At 42.1% G+C, this 23743-nt stretch overlaps 1 protein-coding gene across 2 annotated transcripts in view; it reads right to left on the bottom strand.

Annotated features, from left to right (window-relative positions):
* Positions 1-19930: 19930 nt before the first annotated feature.
* PDE10A (phosphodiesterase 10A) overlaps positions 19931-23743 on the bottom strand; it is a 300316-nt gene continuing 296503 nt past the window's right edge. For both annotated transcript variants that reach the window (XM_075267819.1, XM_075267820.1), the window contains exons 20-22: positions 23512-23592; positions 22274-22362; positions 19931-20553 (exon numbers count right to left, since the gene is read on the bottom strand). In XM_075267819.1, the coding sequence (XP_075123920.1) occupies positions 20442-20553; positions 22274-22362; positions 23512-23592 (282 nt within the window). In that variant the 3' untranslated portion in view covers positions 19931-20441. The remainder of the gene's footprint in view (positions 20554-22273; positions 22363-23511; positions 23593-23743) is intronic.

Raw genomic sequence — 23743 nt, 5'->3', positions numbered from 1 at the left:
TAGAAGTCAGTTTACATGTGTGCGGTAATACTGACCGACCCACAGCAGCGGCTTCTATCTTCTTCGTAGAATCTCCGGCACCACTACCGCGCCCGCAGCGTCACTGGTTGTCATAGCGACGACGTAAACAGAGCCGGGAGTCCCGGGACTTCCTTCCCCTGCCTGATAGCTGCGGCCGCTGCTGTATACAGCCCAGGATACAGCCCAGGATACAGCCCAGGATACAGCCCAGCATACAGCCTATTATACAGCCCAGTATACAGCCCAGTATACAGCCCAGCATACAGCCTATTATACAGCCCAGGATACAGCCCAGGATACAGCCCAGCATACAGCCTATTATACAGCCCAGTATACAGCCCAGTATACAGCCCAGTATACAGCCCAGCATACAGCCTATTATACAGCCCAGTATACAGCCCAGTATACAGCCCAGTATACAGCCTATTATACAGCCCAGTATACAGCCCAGTATACAGCCTATTATACAGCCCAGTATACAGCCCATTATACAGCCCAGTATACAGCCCATTATACAGCCCAGTATACAGCCCATTATACAGCCCAGTATACAGTCCATTATACAGCCCAGTATACAGCCTATTATACAGCCCAGTATACAGCCCAGTATACAGTCCATTATACAGCCCAGCATACAGCCCATTATACAGCCCAGTATACAGCCCATTATACAGCCCAGTATACAGTCCATTATACAGCCCAGTATACAGCCTATTATACAGCCCAGTATACAGCCTATTATACAGCCTATTATACAGCCCAGTATACAGCCCAGCATACAGCCCAGCATACAGCCCAGTATACAGCCCAGTATACAGCCCATTATACAGCCCAGTATACAGCCCAGTATACAGCCTATTATACAGCCCAGTATACAGCCCAGTATACAGTCCATTATACAGCCCATTATACAGCCCAGTATACAGTCCATTATACAGCCCATTATACAGCCCAGTATACAGCCCAGTATACAGCCCAGTATACAGCCTATTATACAGCCTATTATACAGCCCAGTATACAGCCCATTATACAGCCTATTATACAGCCCAGTATACAGCCCAGCATACAGCCCATTATACAGCCCAGTATACAGCCCAGTATACAGCCCATTATACAGCCCAGTATACAGCCCAGTATACAGCCTATTATACAGCCCAGTATACAGCCCAGTATACAGTCCATTATACAGCCCATTATACAGCCCAGTATACAGCCCAGTATACAGCCTATTATACAGCCTATTATACAGCCCAGTATACAGCCCAGTATACAGCCTATTATACAGCCCATTATACAGCCCAGTATACAGCCCAGCATACAGCCCAGCATACAGTCCATTATACAGCCCAGTATACAGCCCAGTATACAGCCCAGTATACAGCCCATTATACAGCCCAGTATACAGCCCAGTATACAGCCCATTATACAGCCCAGTATACAGCCCATTATACAGCCCAGTATACAGCCCATTATACAGCCCAGTATACAGCCCAGTATACAGCCCATTATACAGCCCAGTATACAGCCTATTATACAGCCCATTATACAGTCCTGGAGGGATGAGCACGGAGCGTCTGCACTGCATAAACGCCTCCTGTGCACCTGTGTGCATGCATGTTTGGAATAGAATGCGTTTATATTTTACGTGTGATATGAATACTCACCAGCAGGGGCAGCAACAGTGTGATTTCCTATAACTAGAGTACTGGGCGCCGGCAGGAGAAGCAGCCAATGGGTACAAGTGACGGAATGGCGGGAAATAAGAAGCAGGGGCTTCACAGCACAGATGTTGTGGCAGCTTTATGTACTTCAGGCGCTCCCAGCTACAGACCCCCATACAATAACCCAAACTGTCTCTTGTGCATCTTAGGGATGGCCACTTGCAACTTGTACTATTTTCCAAAGGAGGCAGATACATGGAAAAGTCATGTTCAGCATACTGCTATGTACAGTTTATATTTTCTTAAAGGGCTTTACCAGAGTTACAATAGGATAGTAGGTAACGTGCTGATCAGGGGACCCCCACTAATCAGGAGGACTGGGGTATTTGGTACCCCAGGTGGAATACAGCAGCAGGTCTGAAGTGCATGTGTAACCCCTCAGGCCTTAGCATACCTCCCAACCGTCCCGATTTCCGCGGGACAGTCCCGATTTGGGAGACATGTCCCGCGGTCCCGGTTGGAGGGAGGTATGTCCCGATTTCAACTCAGATCTGCGTCCAGAGGACGCAGATCTGAGTTGAACACATATGCGGCTGAAGCAAGGAGCTGACACAGGTCAGCTCCTCGCTTCGCCGCTGCCCGCCTCTCTCCCTGACACATGCGGCTGAAGCTGCTCGCGTGCTCGCTTCGCCGCTGCGTCTCTCTCTCGCTGACACATGCGGCTGAAGCGAGGAGCTGACCTGTGTCAGCTCCTTCCTTCAGCCGCATGTGTCAGCGAGAGAGGCGGGCAGAGAGCGGCGAGGGAGCGGAGGAGAAGGTAAGTTTAATGTGGAGGTGGAACGTGAATCTGGGGGCAGATGAAGGAGAGGACGGCATGACACTGGGGGCAGAGATGGAGAGGACAGCATAACACTGGGGGCAGAGATGGAGAGGACATGAATCTGGGGGCAGAGATGGGGGACATGAATCTGGGGGCAGAGATGGAGGGACATGAATCTGGGGGCAGAGATGTGGGGACATGAATCTGGGGGCAGATGTGGAGTGGACATGAAACTGGGGGCAGAGATGGAGTGGACATGAAACTGGGGGCAGAGATGGGGGACATGAATCTGGGGGCAGAGATGGAGAGGACATGAATCTGAGGGCAGAGATGTGGGGACATGAATCTGAGGGCAGAGATGTGGGGACATGAATATGGGGGCAGAGATGGAGGGACATGAATCTGGGGGCAGAGATGGAGTGGACATGAAACTGGGGGCAGAGATGGGGGACATGAATCTGGGGGCAGAGATGGAGGGACATGAATCTGGGGGCAGAGATGTGTTGACATGAATCTGGGGGCAGATATGGAGTGGACATGAAACTGGGGGCAGAGATGGAGTGGACATGAAACTGGGGGCAGAGATGGGGGACATGAATCTGGGGGCAGAGATGGAGAGGACATGAATCTGAGGGCAGAGATGTGGGGACATGAATCTGAGGGCAGAGATGTGGGGACATGAATCTGGGGGCAGAGATGAAGGGACATGAATCTGGGGGCAGAGATGGAGTGGACATGAAACTGGGGGCAGAGATGGGGGACATGAATCTGGGGGCAGAGATGGAGGGACATGAATCTGGGGGCAGAGATGTGGGGACATGAATCTGGGGGCAGATATGGAGTGGACATGAAACTGGGGCAGAGATGGAGTGGACATGAAACTGGGGGCAGAGATAGGGGACATGAATCTGGGGGCAGAGATGGAGAGGACATGAATCTGAGGGCAGAGATGTGGGGACATGAATCTGGGGGCAGAGATGGAGGGACATGAATCTGGGGGCAGAGATGGAGTGGACATGAAACTGGGGGCAGAGATGGGGGACATGAATCTGGGGGCAGAGATGGAGAGGACATGAATCTGAGGGCAGAGATGGGGACATGAAACTGGGGGCAGAGATGGGGGACATGAATCTGGGGGCAGAGATGGAGAGGACATGAATTTGGGGGCAGAGATGGAGGGACATGAATCTGGGGGCAGAGATGTGGGACATGAATCTGGGGCGAAGATGTGGGGACATGAACCTGGGGGCAGATATGGAGATTACATGAATCTGGGGGCAGAGATGAAGGGACATGAATCTGGGGGCAGAGATTGGGGGACTTGAATCTGGGGGCAGAGATGGAGGGACAGGAATCTGGGGGAAGAGATGTGGGACATGAATCTGGGGGCAGAGATGTGGGGACATGAATCTGGGGGCAGAGATGTGGGGACATGAATCTGGGGGCAGATATGGAGGGACATGAATCTGGGGGCAGAGATGGAGTGGACATGAAACTGGGGCAGAGATGTGGGGACATGAATCTGGGGGCAGAGATGGAGGGACATGAATCTGGGGGCAGAGATGGAGTGGACATGAAACTGGGGGCAGTGATGGAGGGACATGAATCTGGGGGCAGAGATGTGGGGACATGAATCTGGGGGCAGATATGGAGATTACATGAATCTGGGGGCAGAGATGGAGGGACATGAATCTGGGGGCAGAGATGGAGGGACATGAATCTGGGGGCAGAGATTGGGGGACATGAATCTGGGGGCAGAGATGGAGGGACAGGAATCTGGGGGCAGAGATTTGGGACATGAATCTGGGGGCAGAGATGTGGGGACATGAATCTGGGGGCAGAGATAGGAGACATGAATCTGGGGGCAGAGATGGAGAGGACATGAATCTGAGGGCAGAGATGTGGGGACATGAATCTGGGGGCAGAGATGGAGGGACATGAATCTGGGGGCAGAGATGGAGTGGACATGAAACTGGGGGCAGAGATGGGGGACATGAATCTGGGGGCAGAGATGGAGAGGACATGAATCTGAGGGCAGAGATGGGGACATGAAACTGGGGGCAGAGATGGGGGACATGAATCTGGGGGCAGAGATGGAGAGGACATGAATTTGGGGGCAGAGATGGAGGGACATGAATCTGGGGGCAGAGATGTGGGACATGAATCTGGGGCGAAGATGTGGGGACATGAACCTGGGGGCAGATATGGAGATTACATGAATCTGGGGGCAGAGATGGAGGGACATGAATCTGGGGGCAGAGATTGGGGGACTTGAATCTGGGGGCAGAGATGGAGGGACAGAAATCTGGGGGAAGAGATGTGGGACATGAATCTGGGGGCAGAGATGTGGGGACATGAATCTGGGGGCAGAGATGTGGGGACATGAATCTGGGGGCAGATATGGAGGGACATGAATCTGGGGGCAGAGATGGAGTGGACATGAAACTGGGGCAGAGATGTGGGGACATGAATCTGGGGGCAGAGATGGAGGGACATGAATCTGGGGGCAGAGATGGAGTGGACATGAAACTGGGGGCAGTGATGGAGGGACATGAATCTGGGGGCAGAGATGTGGGGACATGAATCTGGGGGCAGATATGGAGATTACATGAATCTGGGGGCAGAGATGGAGGGACATGAAACTGGGGGCAGAGATGGAGGGACATGAATCTGGGGGCAGAGATTGGGGGACATGAATCTGGGGGCAGAGATGGAGGGACAGGAATCTGGGGGCAGAGATGTGGGGACATGAATATGGGGGCAGAGATGTGGGGACATGAATCTGGGGGCAGAGATGTGGGGACATGAATCTGGGGGCAGAGATGGAGGGACATGAATCTGGGGGCAGAGATGGAGTGGACATGAAACTGGGGGAAGAGATGTGGGGACATGAATCTGGGGGCAGAGATGGAGGGACATGAATCTGGGGGCAGAGATGGAGTGGACATGAAACTGGGGGCAGAGATGGGGGACATGAATCTGGGGGCAGAGATGGGGGACATGAATCTGGGGGCAGAGATGTGGGACATGAATCTGGGGGCAGAGATGGAGAGGACATGAAACTGGGGGCAGATGAAGGGTGTATATGAAACTGGGGGAGAGATAGAGGGGGGACATATAATTTACGGGTGACTGTAGGTGGATTATACTGTGTGCGGGCACATGAAAAATTAACGAGTGGGTGGAGTCAACACAAAAGTGGGCGGGGCTAAATTTGCCGCGGCGCGCTTAGCGCGCTGCACATTTTGTCCCTCTTTCAGTTCTTCAAAAGTTGGGAGGTATGGGCCTTAGCAATGTGCCGATGACTTGGGTGGGGGAGGCCCACGATGGTCGGCGCTCTCTTCTTTTATGGTCACGGCACCTTTGGCACCAATTCCTCTTATAGGCCATAGGGAGGCAATTTTGTATGATGATAAAATCCCCTACAGAGCTGTGCAGCCAGTAAGCCAAACCACTGACTGCTAACTCAGTAGCTTCAACTATATCTGTGTCTGCAGGCCACTGTTGTAATGTATGGGAGCTTACACAATACATTACAATATATTTTCTATTCATTGCAGGATGTTCAAGCAATTGCCCATATGCATTATCCCAGCATAAATTAAAGGTTTTGGTTTTTTTTTAACTTATAGCCAGTGAGATATGTACAGTATGATTGTTACTAACCAGGACTGGATATGATCTATACTACTTCATAATTTCTTGTTGGAGCTTTGAGGTCTATGGTTATTGTACATTCTTATGACACTGCTGATGTATTTTTTTGATATACATTTATTGGATCAGGCTGCAATATTGCCTGCACAATTGTTGATCCTATATTTTAGGATATCCTATCCAGTGGGTGACTTTTTGTGAGCTTTTCTTGTTATTCTTCAGTGTGAGAGGGTTTGGTAGCATAGATGTTGTACATTCCAGTGTATTTGTTTGCATACTCTCTTTGTAATTTTTTTTTAATCTCTATATGTATTTACATTAAAATTGCTATTCTATTTTTGCTATACGAGTTATCTCCATATCAGCGCCGCATCTCCCATGAGGCAACCTGAAGCGACCACTTCAGGCGGCTCTATGCCAGGGCCCCAGGGAGGGCAGCATTTTTGCTGACCTAAGCCAGTCTGAGCGGTGGATTGGCGTTGCTCCAGCGGCCGCCCCTCATGCTCAGGCAGAGAGCAGGTTCTCTCCCTGCCTGCTCTCTGCCTGCTAAAGACGCTCGCTCCCCTTGGCCCCGCCCCCTCCGCTCGGCCCCCTCCTCCGGGGGGTGGGGGGGCGGCTTTCTGACGTCCGCCTCAGGCAGCAGAAACCCATGGTTCACCCTTGCTCCATATAGCATCCATATGAGTCGGGTTCATGTAAGTGGAATTAAACCCTCCTCTCCAGAAGAGCACACTCAGTTGTATGTAAGAGGCCAGACTCTCAAGATCCAGGACAGAGTCCCCCTACTCTGTTCCACACACATCTTCTTTGACCCCTTAACGCTCCATTATGTACTATTACGTCATTGTAATGTCACAAGCCCTGTTCTCGCTTCACAAAATATGTAATAAATAGTGTTCAAAAATTCATATATAACCCAAAATGGTACCAATAAAACACACATCGTCCCACCAAAAAATAAATCAATAGAAAAATAAAAATGTTATTGCTCTCAGAATATAAATATGGGATGCAAAAATAATTGATGTTTTACCCAAATGGATTTTCATTCTGCATAAAACTATATAAATTAGGTACCTCTGTAATTTGACAAAGGCCAAAAAAATTTAAATGTTAAAAAGCAATGACAGAATTGATGTCTTTTTTTCAATCCTGCCCAGACTAGAGAGACCAAAGTAACATGTCCCTCTTGTGGCATGAAATCCAGTTAGGATAAAGAACCGCACACACTCCAGGCTCATAACACGTAACTTTATTAGAGGACAGCAGAAAATCATTGCATGACCGTAGCCGTGATTCGGGGCACTATACCCCTTTTAAATATTGCAATACATAGCAGCCAATAATAAACTTAACCATCTCACCCCCAAGGCGGGTTTTATCCCTGCTAAAGCTCCAAGAGATGTTTTAACGTGAGTCCATTTCTATCATGTTAAGGATTCCATCCTCACAGAGGCTCGAAAATGTGGTACCCTCCCCACGCCTTTTTCAATGATTTCTTTGTATCCCGATCTGTCAGCAGCCACTATGCAAGCTCAGCACGACCTTGCGTCCATCACCAGGATCCTTAGAGAACATGGCCTCAGATATCGTTGGGGATTTCCCACGAAGTTCCTGATACCTCGCAATGAAGTGATCCACTCTGTCCCTTCACTGGAGGCTAGGCTGTGCCTTTTGCACAAATGGAAATTGTCCCCTGCTGAATCCCCCCCCCCTCCATGGCCAAGGGTCCCGCCCATCCTTCCCATGCACCTAAGGACTGACTTATGGTGGATAACTTGCAGTGACTTGCCATATCTCTGTAGAGTGGTGCCAATGGTGTCTTACTTCTGTTTTGTTTATGGCGACATAATTGCCTTGCAAATGTTCACTCTCACTGGGTGCTAAGATACCTGATTTCATCTCTCCCCCTTCCCCCCCCCCCCCCATGCATATAGATTATTCGGTGTTTTTTGACACTATAATGTTGCGTTTGTATTTTTCATTATTCGTGTATGTTATTTGGTTTAACATTTATTTAATTTTCAGGTTTATGCTTCACTTATCTATGCTCTGTCAGGTGCCTAGGGTGGGTTTAGTTGCTTGCCTCTTTCCAATCATTCACAATGGTACTCCAGGTCCCAACACTAAATGTCAGTGGCCTGAATAGTCCCTTTAAGAGGAGCTCGGTTTGGAGGGAAGTCCACCGTCTCCGTTGTGAAATTCTTTTTTTTTTTTTTTTTTTTTTGCAAGAAACCCATTTCCACTTAGATAAGTGTCCCAAATTCACAAATCCCGCTTTCTCCCACATATTTCAAGCCTATCTTGTAAAGCCAAGCGCAAAGGAGTACTGATTGCGATGAGAGATTCGGTAGTTTTTTCCCTGGAATTGGTCCTGTCTGATCCTAAGGGCCGGTATCTGGGCCTTAACTGTTTAATTAACAATGTCCGATATACTCTGGTCACAGTATACCTCCCCAACCGTGGTCAAGCTTCCTACTGGAAGTCTATACTCACTAAAGTGCAGACCTTTGCTACCAGAATGTTGATAATTGGGGGTGACTTTGGTTGACAACTCCCTGGACACCTCTAATCTGCTCAGGCGTTCCCCGATTTTGACTCCCTCCTTGGTAGACCAGGGACTATATGACGTCTGGCGATGCCAACACGGCAGCGAGAGGGATTATAGTTTCTTCTCCCATGCTTCTTCCTCCTACTCAAGGATAGACTTTTTCTTGACTGGCAAGGTCGGATTGATGCAGTCGGAGTCATCCTCTATAGGACTAATTACATGATCAGATCATGCTCCGATCTCTTTGACGTTTCGTGAGAAGTTCACTACTGCGTTGCCTTCTCAGTGGCGCCTAAACTAATACATTTTGGACCACTCCTCCCATAGTGAACGTCTCAGTAAGGCGTTGTCGGAGTACTTTTCTCTTAACGCCCCCACCGCCACTGACCCGCACATCCTTTGGAATGCCCATAAGGCGTATATGCAGGGGATTCTCATTCAGGCGTGCGCACGCATCATGAAAGGTTAGGGAAGTTGATGCGGTTCTTCGATCCCTGACCTCTTTGTGGCCAACAAACGTAACCCTAACCCTGTACTGTGCCGAGATTAGGAATCTTCAACTCAAGCTGCAGGGTTTGCTGGCGTGTCAGCAGGATTTGGCCTTCAAAAGGTTCCAGTGCCAGGCATATGTCCATAGTAACAAGGCGAGCGCCTTCCTAGCCAGAAAAATTAAACAGGCCAGGTCTAAATCTCGCATAGCCTTTTTACTTAACAGCCAAGGGGGTAAAATAGTTGATCCACGCCATATAGCCGATCAGTTCCGTTCTTACTATAGCTCTTCATACAACCTTAAGGATGATCTGGGAACGTACCAGCCCACTAGGGCTGAGATTAATCAATTCCTGGATTCAGTGTCTCTCCCCCACCTCACTCCCACCCAATACAAGCTTTAGCCACCCCTTTTACTCTACTGGAGGTTCAAGAAGCCATCACTACGTTATAGCTACTTAAATCCCCTGGCCCGGATAGCTTCTCCGATGCATACTATAGGAAATTCATGGAGATTTTGTCCCCACATCTTTTGGCGGTGTTCAGGAAAACTGCGAAGGACCAGAGGTTCCCTGAGGAGATGCTCACCGCTACTATTGTTACCCTTCCTAAAAACTGGCAAGCCCCCCAAAATACTGTCCAATTTTAGGCCCATCTCACTTTTAAATGTAGATGTTAAATTATATGCCAAAATTGTAGCCAAGTGACTGTTGCAAATCCTTCCTAAGTTAGTTAAACATGATCAGGTGGGGTTTGTTTTGGGTAGACAGGCCCCGGATGGAACCAAAAGGCTGAGCGGAATAGAGCACTATCATTACTGTTAACTTTGGATGCTGAAAAAGCCTTTGACAGAGTCCACTGGAGCTACCTTGACAGCCTTTTGGACAGGTTTGGTATGGATCCTGTCTTCAAAGCCACTATTCTGGCCTTATATTCCTGTCCCTAGGCTTGCGTGCTCTCCTCGGGGTTCCTGTCCGACCCTTTCCTTATCTCTAATGGCTCTCACCAGTGCTGCCCCCTATCTCCTATCATAGTCGCTTTGGTTATGGAACCGCTGGCTGAGTATATTTGATCTGATAATCGCATTGAGGGTGTCTCTTTTGACCGCAAACACAAAATTGGTTTGTACGCGGATGAGGTCATTTTAGCGTTGTCCTTTCCTGGTCCTTCCCTCCCTGCTGCTACGAACGCCCTGGAACTTTTAGGAAGAATATCCTATTACAAGGTGAACCCCACTAAATACTAGATCCTGCCTATTGTAGTGCCCCCTCCCTACGGGAGGACCTCCACCATGACTTTCCCTATCAATGGAAAGGAGACAGTGTCACATATTTGGGTATTGCAACAGACTAGAACATGGACCGTCCTCCTCGGGGGGAGAAGACTGAAGAACCGCTCTCGCCCAGATAGATCAACAAACTTAACTTTATTTTCACAACGCGTTTCGAGCTGGTATTGCTCTTTTTCAAGTGCATACAATTCACCTTTCCAAATTGAAAGTTTGGGTATTGCTCTGGTAAAAACCGCTTCAAAAAACGTCAGACGGTTTTCCCCTCCCCTAAGGTGAATGGGCCGCAAAAAAACGTGACGTGTTTTTCGCCTCCCATTTACTTCTATTGCTTTCTTCAGACAGAAAACGCCTAAAGAAAGGTCATGTCGCTTCTTTTTCTGCTAGCGTCGAAAAACTAACAGAAAAAAGAAAGCTAGTGGTCTCCATAGACCACCATTCTATGGAGGCGGATTTTGAGGCGAAATCCGCTGTCAAAATCTGCCTCCTTGTTCCCATGTGAACTAGCCCTAAGGGCAAAAAGGGAGGCCTAAACTGTGTCGGTGCAAAAAAGGGGGTCATATACTGTTTAAGAAAAAAAAAAAAAAAAAAGCCATAATATTTGTTGTGAGGTAGTAAGCCACGTTATGTGACATCACTTTGTTCTGCTGGATGTTCCCCAGTACACTTTAACTGGAAAGTTCTGTGGACCTTCCAGCCAAAAACAGAACAAACAACTATAGGGGGTCACAGCATTTGCCCTTGCGACTGGGCCCCTAAAACAGGGGTCCTCATAAACCCTCTCACCACACTACTGCCTCCAGGTTTAGGGAATTTCATACTTACCTCTTTGTGCAGATTGCTGATGTCTGTTTTATTGGTGATGTATTAAACAATGGCCAAAGCGAAAATTGTACTTGAATATATTTAATTTAGATTTTTAAAAGTTTCTACTGTCACTTTTTTGTCACAATTTTTTTAACACAAGAATAGAGCATTTTAGATTAGTAGCCTAGATCAGTATTCCTTTTTCTATTTCTTTATTTTATTTAAAGGGGTTTTCCCGTCTCACTGTTTCAGCTTTGCCTATTGTCTCTTCTTCTCACTTCCTGTATCCCCCCCCCCCTGCTGAATGGGACACTAAGGTACCACAATACTTAAGCATATCAGATAATATGCACATACTTGTAGAGAACAGACTAAGTGTTATCTGTTTGTTTACATATTGAGATAACAGATTCAGCTTTATCAGCAAACTGCAATTAACTGAACTGATTTTCCTGTTGGCAGATCAGTGAGTGATGTCACTTGTCCTATCTGACAGGTCTGTTGTTATGGTAACACTGTGTAAACAATAGGAGGAATAAGTTCACATAGCAGGCAAACAAAGCAATATATTTAGGACAAGTCTCGAATTTACATAAGCGAAGAAGAGAAGATCCTTGAGATGGGACAACGCTTTTAAGGCAACCTTCCCAAAATTTATGAGTGATCTTAATCTTTATAATAAAAACACACACACCAAGTTCAGTTTATTAAATTCTTTACTGTATTTAGAAATAAAAATCACAGCATCAGTGTCTAAAGATTCCACTAAATGTGATAAAATTTGGAAATTGTATCATAAAACATGTGGGCAGGGAATGTTCATGTGTTGCACAAAATTACCAGAAGATATTCTGACTTTCCCCAAAGTAGCATTGTTACTTACGTAAAAGGACAGAAATAACAGTTAAAATGTAGCTGCTTCTTTTATAACACATGTTTCATGATACTTTAAGTTTTCACACCAGCAAAGAATATATTCAATAAAAAAAAATATACAAAAAGCTCTGTATTCATTTTCACTGCCAAATAAATTGCTTTTAAAACTAAGAGCATTTTGAAATATGTATGTCTACAAGTATAATACATAAAATATATTTTTGTATTATTACATATCCACATAATTTAAAATCTTTTCTATATAGCAATTATGCCTGTATGTGTGTATATATAATATATACATACATACATACATACGCACACATTTAGGTCAGCATTTTCCTCCTTGCTAAATGTATTTACAATTCAACTACAGAATTAGTTTCTACTGTACAAACTTAAATAGAAAATAAAATACACATGTACATTATTTATAAGTCATATGCAAAGTTAAGACATTTTGAAATTATTGCACTTGCATATTTTGTTCGCTATCATTTTAATAAACCATTTTACATATGCATATACACATACTTATATAAAAAATAAGTACGCAGCCTCCATGTTACTTTAGATCATTAGATCCAAAACATATATTGTAGTCTGCTTACATAAAAGAATCTATGAGTCAGATTTTTTAAAATATTTTTTAACTCATAAGTGTTATTTTTAAGGTTTTTTTCTTTTTTTTTTTTAATGAAACATAACCCGTATTTCTAAATATTGAGCACAGTATTTGGTCAGCAAGCAAGCAACGTAAACTACCATGATTTTTTTTTGTTTACTTTTTATCTGAATAATTGTTTTGCTATTTCAAGACATTTTTACAAAACTTAGGCCTGAAAATAAGTATGTGAGTAGTATAGAAATATTAGCATATTTTAACGCAACATACATATTTTTCTTATTTAATCAAAGGAAAATTATCTACAAAGTGTTTTTTGTGCAATGTATGGCAGGGAGAAATAATAAGATCATCTCTGAAAAACAAAAAGATCTTCTGAGTGTCCCTTATTCCTTTCAATAAGTCCAACAGTGCGTGCAGAAGTCACTTGAAAAACCATAAAACCATGCACCATGTAAAATGTTACTGTGACTACCAAGTGATCATGCTACCAGGGACATCACCATATCACTCCTGGGTTACAGGAAGTCAACGATCTACTAGAATGGAATGGCTGAACCATGATAAAAAAAAAAAAGCCTTTACACAGCACAATAACTTAAATTCAGCATGTAAGAACTACAAAAACAAACAAAAACCCACAAATTATATAATATTGGTCCATAACGGACTTATAAAAAATGTCCTATAATCCAAACAATCAGACATGTGCTTGTTTCCCTGTAGTCTCTACATCTAAAACCGTATAATAATCTGTATGTGTGATACAGCCTCTGGCTCATGAAACATCATAAAAACTCCACGCGATTCCAGGCTCATGGTCAATTTTTGGAATTTTCTGTAAATTAATTTTTAAAAATTATATAAATTCTTTATAAATTAAGAATGTATACTGCAGTACACAAAAATCAATGTCACTTGAACACAAAGCGAATACTGAAAAATCATTATACCTTCCACTAATGTTTGTATCAGGGTTACATAACAATAACTTGGGTCTTTTTCTTGTGTGTCGTGTGCGTTTTGGCCCAGCAGAGGCACCATATAAATTCATTTCAATTCTGATGGGTTTTATAAGTCACTTTAGACAAAATAAGATGGGTCCATAACTTTCTCATTATAATAAGACTGAAGTAAGCTTCTGTCTTACGGTCAACATTAAAGCCCATGATGACGGATACAGGCAGAATGTGCAACTTCCACACCTCTCAGTTTATTACTTTTCAGTCTGTTATATTCATCCAATGACAGATCAGAAAAACGGACCAAATAGATTGCCAAGGCTAGCTTCATATTCCTACTAACATTTCTGTCAAATGGCTCAATAGGTTTTAGTTTACATGAAATTGATGGCACTGGGTTAAAGTTCATCATTGAACCATGTACTGTAATTGGGGCAACTTGTGCAACATGACTGTCACCCCAGCGAATAGTTAAAGGTTGGAAACTAAACAAAACATTTAAAAAAAAACAAAAAAAAAACAACTTTCATTTTCTACAGAAAAGAAGGAAAAAGTGGAACTGGAATTGCTCATTAATGGCTGCTGGAATGTGTAACTAGACCAATTAAGACATTTATCATCAACGCTATTTAAGAGGTTGGAAAAATCTTGGGTACATCATATGGCAATGGATAGGGGTTGAAGGAAACCAGATTGAATGTGGGCGGGACTGGTGACGGGTGGCACTCCACCTTCAATTCAATAGAAGAGATAGTAGAGTGTTCTACTTTAGTTATCTCTGGTGCTCAGATTGAATAGGAGTGCTAACCGCCACCAGTCCTGCCTGCATTCACTCCTGCTGAGGTTACTCTGTGCGATAACTCCTTTAACAAAGATACACTAGATAGTGTTAAGCTAGTGTAGACCTATAACTGAATGGCACAGTAAGCCAATACAATTGATAGTAGATGACATCTTTGATAACAGTAATGCAAATGGCTTTATATTTCAATCAAAACCATTAACAAACATCATTACCAACATAATCTAAGTGAATACATTTTACTGAAAGTCAGGCCAGCGACATGGGTAATGGCTTTCGTGTGATGCACTTGCTACATTTATTGGATAAACTAACCACTTGATAAATTAATAATGCATAATCTAAGCCCTGTATTGGAGAAAATTGTGCAACATGACTGCCACCTCAGCGGATAGTTCAAAGTTTGTAACTAAACAAAATATCATATTTGGTGCTTCAAAAAGCTTATATTCTCAATACAAGAGAGAAACTGGAATCGCCCATTAATGGCTGCTCAAATACCCTGCACATATCTGCAAAGTGATGAGATTAGTTTTGGTAGTAAGAGACTTGCTGTGAAACATGTATGTGTTGTTACTAAAATGAACATTTAATGCCAAGTTATAACCAAAATCATTTAATATTTCATGCCAAATTTCATTGGCAATGTGAACCCTAAATGTTACTTGAAAAGGTCATCTCTATTAGCAAATGGAGACCGAACAAAAGTATGGTTGTATGATGTATGGAAGAAGCAACTCCGTCTGCAGCTAAACAAGATCAACAGGTCTATTCACTGTCCTCAATGGCAACTAGCATGCAGTTTTATGGCAACATAAGGCAACATGTGAATTTTGCCTTATGCAGGTTGTAACTTGGCATGGAGTACAGGATAAGTAATGCAATGTATTTACAAGTTTAAGATGGCCAAACATTAGATGTACAGTCATGGCCAAAAGTTTTGAGAATGATACAAATATTAATTTTTTACTAAGTCTACTGCTTCAGTTTTCCTAATGGCAATTTGCATATACTCCAGAATGTTATAAAGAGTGATCAGCTTAACAGCAATTACTTGCAAAGTCAATATTTGCCTAGAAAATGAACTTTATCCCCCAAAACAAACTCAGCCAAGGGAATCGGCTCTCACAGTCTTGCCTAAAAACACAGCCATGAATAAAGAATGGTACCAGAATGTCCTCCAAGATCAAGAGCAGTTTGGCGATCAACAATGCCTTTTCCAGCATGTTGGAGCACCTTGCCATAAAGCAAGTGATAACTAAATGGCTCAGGGAACAAAACAGAGATTTTGGGTCCATGGCCTGGAAACTCCCCAGATCTTAATCCCATTGAGAACTTGTGGTCAGTCATCAAGAGACGGGTGGACAAACAAAAACCTACAAATTCTGACAAAATGCAAGCATTGATTGTACAAGAATGGACTGCTATCAGTCAGGATTTGGTCCAGAAGTTGATTGAGAGCATGCCAGGGAGAATTGCAGAGGTCCTGAAGAAGAAGGGTCAACACTGCAAATATTGACTTGCTGCATTAACTCATTCTAACTGTCAATATAAGCTTTTGTTACTCATAATATGATTGCAATTATATTTCTGTATGTGATAACACCTGACAAACACACATAAAAACCAGAGGGCAGCAGATCATGTGAAAATATAATATTTGTGTCATTCTCAAAACTTTTGGCCATGACTGTAGTCAGCCCAAGCCCACAATTTCAGCAATGTTGGCTGGCAATATAATGCATATAAGGCCTTGAAGATCTCTCATGACCATAATGAGTCAGGCATATTGGATTTCAATATGTTTGATGTTTCTGGCAGTAGTTTTCTCCTCTCTCTCTAGTCAAGACATATAGTATGCACACTAAGCTGAGTAAAGCAAGCATGTGTGTAGGGCAAAACCAAAAAAATAGTTTGCCAAAGGAGTGTTCAAACAGGTATCTTGTGTATTTCCAGCTATGCTCCTAATTTTCTGCATGTAAGATCTATATATAAATTGTAATACGGTTATAAACATATGTGAACATTTGCTTTAGAGATTATATTTCTTGACCAACTTGTTATGCAAAAGGAATAGACTGATGCAGGAGTTTTAAAGCAGTTATCCATGTTTTCAAAAGTGATGGCTTGGTGTTAAGATTGGAGGTGAATGTCAGGGCCCTGCAGATCAGCTGCTTTTTGGGAAGTCAGGCGCGTTACTTCTCACTCACTGGGATAGCAGCAGCTGTGCATATTACAGCGCTGCCCTATAGACAACCACCACTACCAAAGTGAATGGTGCAGTGCTCAGCATATAAACAATGCTAAAGCCCTGCACCCGAGAAAACAGCTGACATGCAGGATTCACGGCAATTGGACCCCAAGCAATCTAAAACTTATGGCTTATCTCGATGACAAACCATTAATTTTGAGAAACTGGGTAACCCCTTTATCATATTAATGGCGGACACAAAAAAAAAAAAAAAAGTTAACTTATAAAAAATCAGCACACATTGAGAATTAGCTAAATGCTAGGATCACAGTTTTTCAGTACCAGTGCTTTTTACAAATGCCAGTGGAAAGGTTAGCTTACAAAGAAAGGGCTTCAACAAAGTCACTAAGGAAAAAAATGGTTGCTGTTAAATGGAAAAAACAAAACAAAAACACATTATACAAATTTATGTAAACTGTTATGGGGTCAGTAGTCAAACAGTGCGGTGTCAGCGTTACGCTATGGTTGCAGATTGGTGCTCCTCCAATTCCAAGTACAGACATGTAAATGGGAAAGAAGCAGAATTGTGAAAGCTGCTGTATCAAGATCTCAGAACAGGGAAGATGCGAAAATCTAAGTTTGATATTATTCTCCATAACTCAAAGTACTCTACAACAACAAGAGATGAAAGACTACTCTGGGGAAAAAAGAGTGACATGAATAAGTTTAAGGGCTTCCTTTGTGTATAGTCTAAAGTAATCTATACAAAAAAAAGATTCATTTTATATTCACATACAAACAATACAATGACATTGTGCATATCTTGTCAGTACATGACTCGTTGCAACTACCAGTGTTTTCAGAACAGTTTGCAGATTGGTCTCATTTTTAGCTGTAACTGATGCTATAGATGTTTGTAGTAGTCACCAGTCAGCAAAATGAATATCTTTGGTCCTAGTGGTATATCAAGAGACATGCAAGATCTGTTAACAGGGGAGTGTAGTGGAACTCTACTGTTGGCCTGTATATTAGTCAGCAGAATACTTGGCAACATTTACAGCTGCTTATATTCTTATAATAACACAGCAGACAACTTTGTATAGACAACCAGTGCACATTACTTATATATTGCCCTTGGTTTTTTATGCCATTTATGAATTTTAAAAAAACTCTACATGATCTCTAACACTGCAGTACTTTACTCCTGCTGGTATTGTGATACACACTATATTGTTGTTCTGAGGCGCATTTACTGTTGGAAAGGCTCGGTTTGCTTTAAGGTTACTTTCAAGAAAAGGAGGTAAGAAAATGGCATACCCCGACACTTCTTGAAATGGTTCAACATCAGCCGCAACAAGAAAAAAAAAAATTCAGACATGATGAAATCAAAATGTCCAATTCTTGTTCGCCTCTAAATACGCAGACAGGCATCCGTCAAGATGTCCCTCTATGCATTATAATGACAGATCTGCTAAAATTTAATGTTTTGGTCAGATGTATCTATAGGATAGGGAGTAACTTGCTAATCGTGAGAAATATAGTGTTTTGCACCTCAGTTTTAAAGGAGCGGCAAGGTTGGACAGTGCGTCTACTCTATTCATTTCAATTGGACCACCAGAGATAGCCGAACAAAGCTATGAAGATTCTGGCACAGTTAGATAGTTTTCTGTAAACCCCAGCGTTCCTAAGAAATTGATGGTGATATTTTCAGAATCCAATATGCTTATTAGGCTTTCTACTGCCAGGTGGACAGTCCTAGGCTGTCCTAGACAAAAAATTCCAGCTGCTCTGGAATCAATGGAGCAAAGCTTATTGAACAATGCAAAGAAGTGGTGGTGAAAAGCCCTATATAAAGGGGTTGTCATTGGGAATTAAAATTACCTTAATTCCTCCGGCAGATTATTGATGATGTGCCATGGGGTTCCAGCCTGGTTTCAACCCCTGAGTCAAGTGATCATAACCATCCTCAGACCTCCTGGTCACTGCACCCTCTCCCCTTTACTATAGTCAGTCAATCCCCATAGCACATTGTGAGATCAAGGAACGAGGTAGGGGCAGAGCAATCTACCAAATTCATTAAAGGAAATATTTGGTTTGTAAGATTGATGGCCTAGCTCCTATAGACTTTCTAAACACCATTTTACAGACAACCACATGCTTAATGATGTAACTTAATTTGAATGGTAGCTAACGCAATAAAATTTAATGCTCCAGCTAGAGCTAAATAAAAATGAATGAGCCTGTAAAACTACATATATGTAACTATATGACATATTCTACTTTATATACCTGTAGATAAAGAGTAGAATTTAGATGGAATGGTTTTCTGGCAAATTGATAGCACAGCAAAAAATATATTATTTTAAGGGCACAGGCTCAAACTGCACCCAGCAATTTTGTTTTTCAACAAGTACCCATTCAGTAGTAATCCATTTGTGATGCAACTTGAGATGCAGGCGTTGGAGTTTTAAGTATATAAGATAATGTGTACCGTGCTACCCTGGCTGACTGGTTCACAGGTTACAATCTTGTATATAAAGAGTATCTGTCAAAAATGCTAAATGGCATGCCTCATTGGATTCCTGCCGTGCCCCTGGCATTTTGGCATTTTAGTTTTAACATCTGTCCACTCATTAAAAAGATATATGTAAACTAGCTCTTATTCACCAAGTGAGAAAGAGCCTTTATTTTCTATGAGACTAATAGATGGTTACCTCCAAATTGGTGAAAAAGAGCTAATTTACACCGAATCTTCCAGGGGCCACACCTCTTGAACAGGTGGACAAATTTTAGAAATAAAAATGCCAAACTGATCAGTGACTTAAAAAAAATGTGTTTAGCTTTCTGTACTTGGTGACAGATCCTCTTTAACTAGTGGTGGGTTTTACATATTCGCAATCTCTATATCACACCTCACACAGCTGTCATATGCTGTATCACAGTGCACATATAAAAATCCTGCCCGTCAGAGCTCAACTTTTTACATTGATTAAAAGCAATAGCAATGGCTTCAGTGACGTTCTACTTTCATGACAATTGAGTAGATTTGGAGGGGTATTTAGGCTGACCAGCTTTTATAAGGCCACACAGTCTTTTTAAATTCATCTTCTCTTTCTGCGTGTAAAAGCTAAATGTATAAAGGGAAAATGCCCCATTAATGAAAGCCTGACAGGGTGCAGATTTACATCCTAAGGCTATGCAGTCTATACAAACAGTTTGACCTCAAAGTAAAAACAAGTGCTCATATTAACCTACATACAGTACAAAATATAAATACTTAGCCAAACCTTTCACAGGTTTACTATGTGTTGAGAATTCTCGTAATGTCTCTCGAAAAATGATCAAATAAGAAACCTTTCTAAAAACAAGAAATATTGCCTTTACCAAAGTTCACACAGTTAACAACTAAAACCTTGTATGTCTGATATGATATTCGGCAAATGAGTCTTTAGACCTCGGCAATATTTAATCTTTCTCCAGTATTTTAGTACCAGGTAAAGTAAAAAGTACCCATGGAGAAGTATGCAGCCAACATAAGTAGCTAGGAGCTATGTTACTCAACACAACACAGTCAATGGCTAAATAAGGACCTGGTCTATTTATAGCTAAGGTAAGGAAATGTGTATGGTAGTACAAAGTTGGTGTTCTCCCTTCTGTGATCCTTGTTGCCTGTTTTTGTGCCATTCCAGATTAATCAGCAATTTTAACAGGAAGAGAATCTGATGAATCTGTTGGCTGGGAGGGAATCCACATTGTTGTATCTTCTCCCCTGGACACTTTCTCCCACTGGTTAAGATTATCCCTAGTCAACGAATAAAAACAAAGAATAAGAGACAGCCCTTCAGTAAAAAAGAATCAATCCGCATTAAAAAGCTTGTGGTTAGTGAAACAAACTGCAATGCATTCAATTTATTTAAAAATAAATGTTAGTTTTGATACAACAATGTTTAAAGTGCGTCTTCACCATCTGATGTCGGAAGACCAGAACATCGGACAAATGGATTTACTAAGCAGACATCAACGAAGCCCAAGGGACCTCATTGACTATAATGTGGTCATCTTTTTAACTCAAATCGCAAGATGAAAAAGTGTCCTGTATTTTTTTTTTTTAAAGACAGATCTGCACTGGACACATACCCTACACAGTTGCAAACCCAGCCTTAGATATATATGATACAGCAAAGTTCCCTGTTCCTTCATGAGCAGCCAATATAGCAACAGACAGAGCATGGCTGCAGGAAGGACAAAGAACGTAAACGGCTTTGCTGTGCTTGCCATTATTTGTTGTGGATCTTCATTACATACAGAATAGAAGGCCTTGTGTCTGAGAGAATCAGTATCTGTTATGTCCAGCCCGAGTCAGGGAAGAAGAGTGGGAGAAGTAGTGCTACAATGTACATGGGCAACAAAAAGTGATGGCTAAGAAGTCGCCTGAGGGGAAGGATGGAATAAGGGAATGAGAACTCAATCCAGTCATATGACTAAAGCTGGAGACAGTATTGAAGACCTGGGAAGCGAGACCTGTGGACACAAGATGGCCAGACCTTATCAAAAATTGGACAGGTATCAGAAATCGTGACATTAATCTTTTCATGAAGCATAATGGTATCAGCCCGCCTCATAACCTCAGCCACGGAGAACAAGGATTTTCTCCAGTTGGAGGCAATGTGAATCTAGGCAGCTAATAAAATACATTGGATTAACTTAAATTGCGCGTATTTGAAATTAGAGGGTTTAAAATTGAGAAGAAATATGGGGGTTTGAAATGGGAAACAGTGTCCAAAAACAGTTGCCTGTGGGAGAAGCCATTCAGACAAGAAAAAAATGTTGCCGTGTCTGATCCTTTATAGAAAGTGCATAATTTTTAGTAAGTTTCTCACATTTCATGTATACTGTCATTTCCCCCCTAGACAGGGCTATCAATCATCCACAAATGAATTTAAAAAAAAATGACTGTGGTGTCTAAAATAAAATATTAATTGAGAAACAAAACAGTCTATATAAGATAACCCAAGACAGGTGCTAAGGTCTTGAGGATAAAGATAAAATGAACAGGTTACCTTTATAACAAAGCTTAAAACCAATTTATTTATTTTTTGCTTACTTCTATAGTGACAACAAACTGTATAATACAGTACAGTGCACAACAAGTAAAACAAAACATTGCTTTCATAAGTAAAATATGAAATGGTGTGCATCTGGACACCATCGGGACATAGGCAGAATTTACAGTCAACGTTCCAGTGCCCTATGAGTCCGGGATCCCAAGTCTAGATAGAGTCAATAGAAATTAGCATCACTGGAGTAGTCTGTGCTAGGATCATAACAACATTGGGGTTTCATATAAGCTCAGAAAGGTAAGTTGCTAATGTAAAGATAATTATATATTTATTATGTCTGTTAAATTAATTTATTGGCTTCTATGTCATCTAGCCAGTTCTAAGCATTACAACTACCACGATTTCATTACAATAGTCCTCACAATTGACATGTAACATGGACCAATAGAAAATGACGGTTACCTGCATGCATTAAGAAGTGGTCTTGTGGTAGGAAATATCTGTGATAGTGTTGTGTAGCAGGGAATAGCTACTGCATTATAGAATCCAATCTATATAAAAGAAATTAACATTTCAGTATATTCACACAGCGAGAATAAATATTTGTCCTAAAATATTCTGTTATTGTATTACATATCTATAATATCTGACTGAACATTATGGAATGCAATCTAAATATGGATAGAAATACTTCTCTATTGCACTCCCACTTTACTTACAAGACAAGTATAGAATAGTTACTAATAAACATTTCTGATTGTAAAGCACATTCATTTACTTAACTACAGCAATGAAATATCAATAAAAGACAAGTTACTGAAGGGTTGATAATGCCGATCAATCACCAAGCATATACATTAAAGATCAGAAACAAAATTTTAGTTCTTATTCACGTGTCAGTGTTTTAAATGTGTGATTGGAGACTACACAGAGGTAAGTTACAATAGAAAGATATGAATCTGTTTTGTGTTGACCCACTCCTAGTTTTGGAACACATACACTGACCAAAACGTTGATGTGTAAATAAGGCTTTACTTTTCCATAGTGTGATGCCTGGTGTTGCATGTACAGCTGACCCATACACATTAGATGAATATTAGCCAAATGTGCATATTTAATGTAAAAAAAGCTGCATTCATCATGCACATGTACAGTGAAAAAAGGATAAGGCATGTTACACTACAACATGATCAATCTCTGTTTTTTTTAGAATGTAGATTGTGAGTCCCACATAGAGCTCACAATGTACATTTTTTCCCTATCAGTATGTCTTTGGAAATCCATGCAAACACAGGGAGAACATACAAACTCCATGCAGATGATATTTTGCCCTTGGAGGGTTTTGAACACCAGGACTCCAGCACTGCAAGGCCGTGTGGCCCCCAATCACTTTGTTTTGTCACTAGTGTCTGGGAACAATTTATTCCACTCTCACCACTGATGACACATATATGCTCAGTTTTCCTGATATGCTTAGCTGCCAAAAATCTAATGTGTATTGTGGCATATCAACTGCTCCTTGATGACAGAATTCAAGCACGTATGACTTTTGATTCCTAGCTTGTCTTATCCTCCTAGTAAATAAACATGAACACTTGACTGAATGGATGGAAATATCAACAATCTTCTCTACAAAGTATAGAAAATAATAGGAAAGATCATTACAAAAGTAAGAAATTCAATAGTACACTATTAATTACCTGTCCCTGAGGAATTTCATCCTTCTTATCTCTGTCCATCATTGGTATTGGAGAAATACCAAGTCTTTTCATTTCATCACCCTTTAAAAAATAAATTTTATTTCACAACATGCACAGTAACATAAGAGATGAGTGAAGTTGACAAATGTACGTAAAGTAGCACACAAAACCAGACAACAGTGAAAACTTACATAGAAGACAAATATTCAAGGGGTTTTCTGGGCAGAAAATC

Source organism: Leptodactylus fuscus, chromosome 3 (assembly GCF_031893055.1).
Source record: "Leptodactylus fuscus isolate aLepFus1 chromosome 3, aLepFus1.hap2, whole genome shotgun sequence".
Lineage (NCBI taxonomy): Eukaryota > Metazoa > Chordata > Amphibia > Anura > Leptodactylidae > Leptodactylus > Leptodactylus fuscus.
This window is presented reverse-complemented; position numbering and strand designations above follow the sequence as displayed.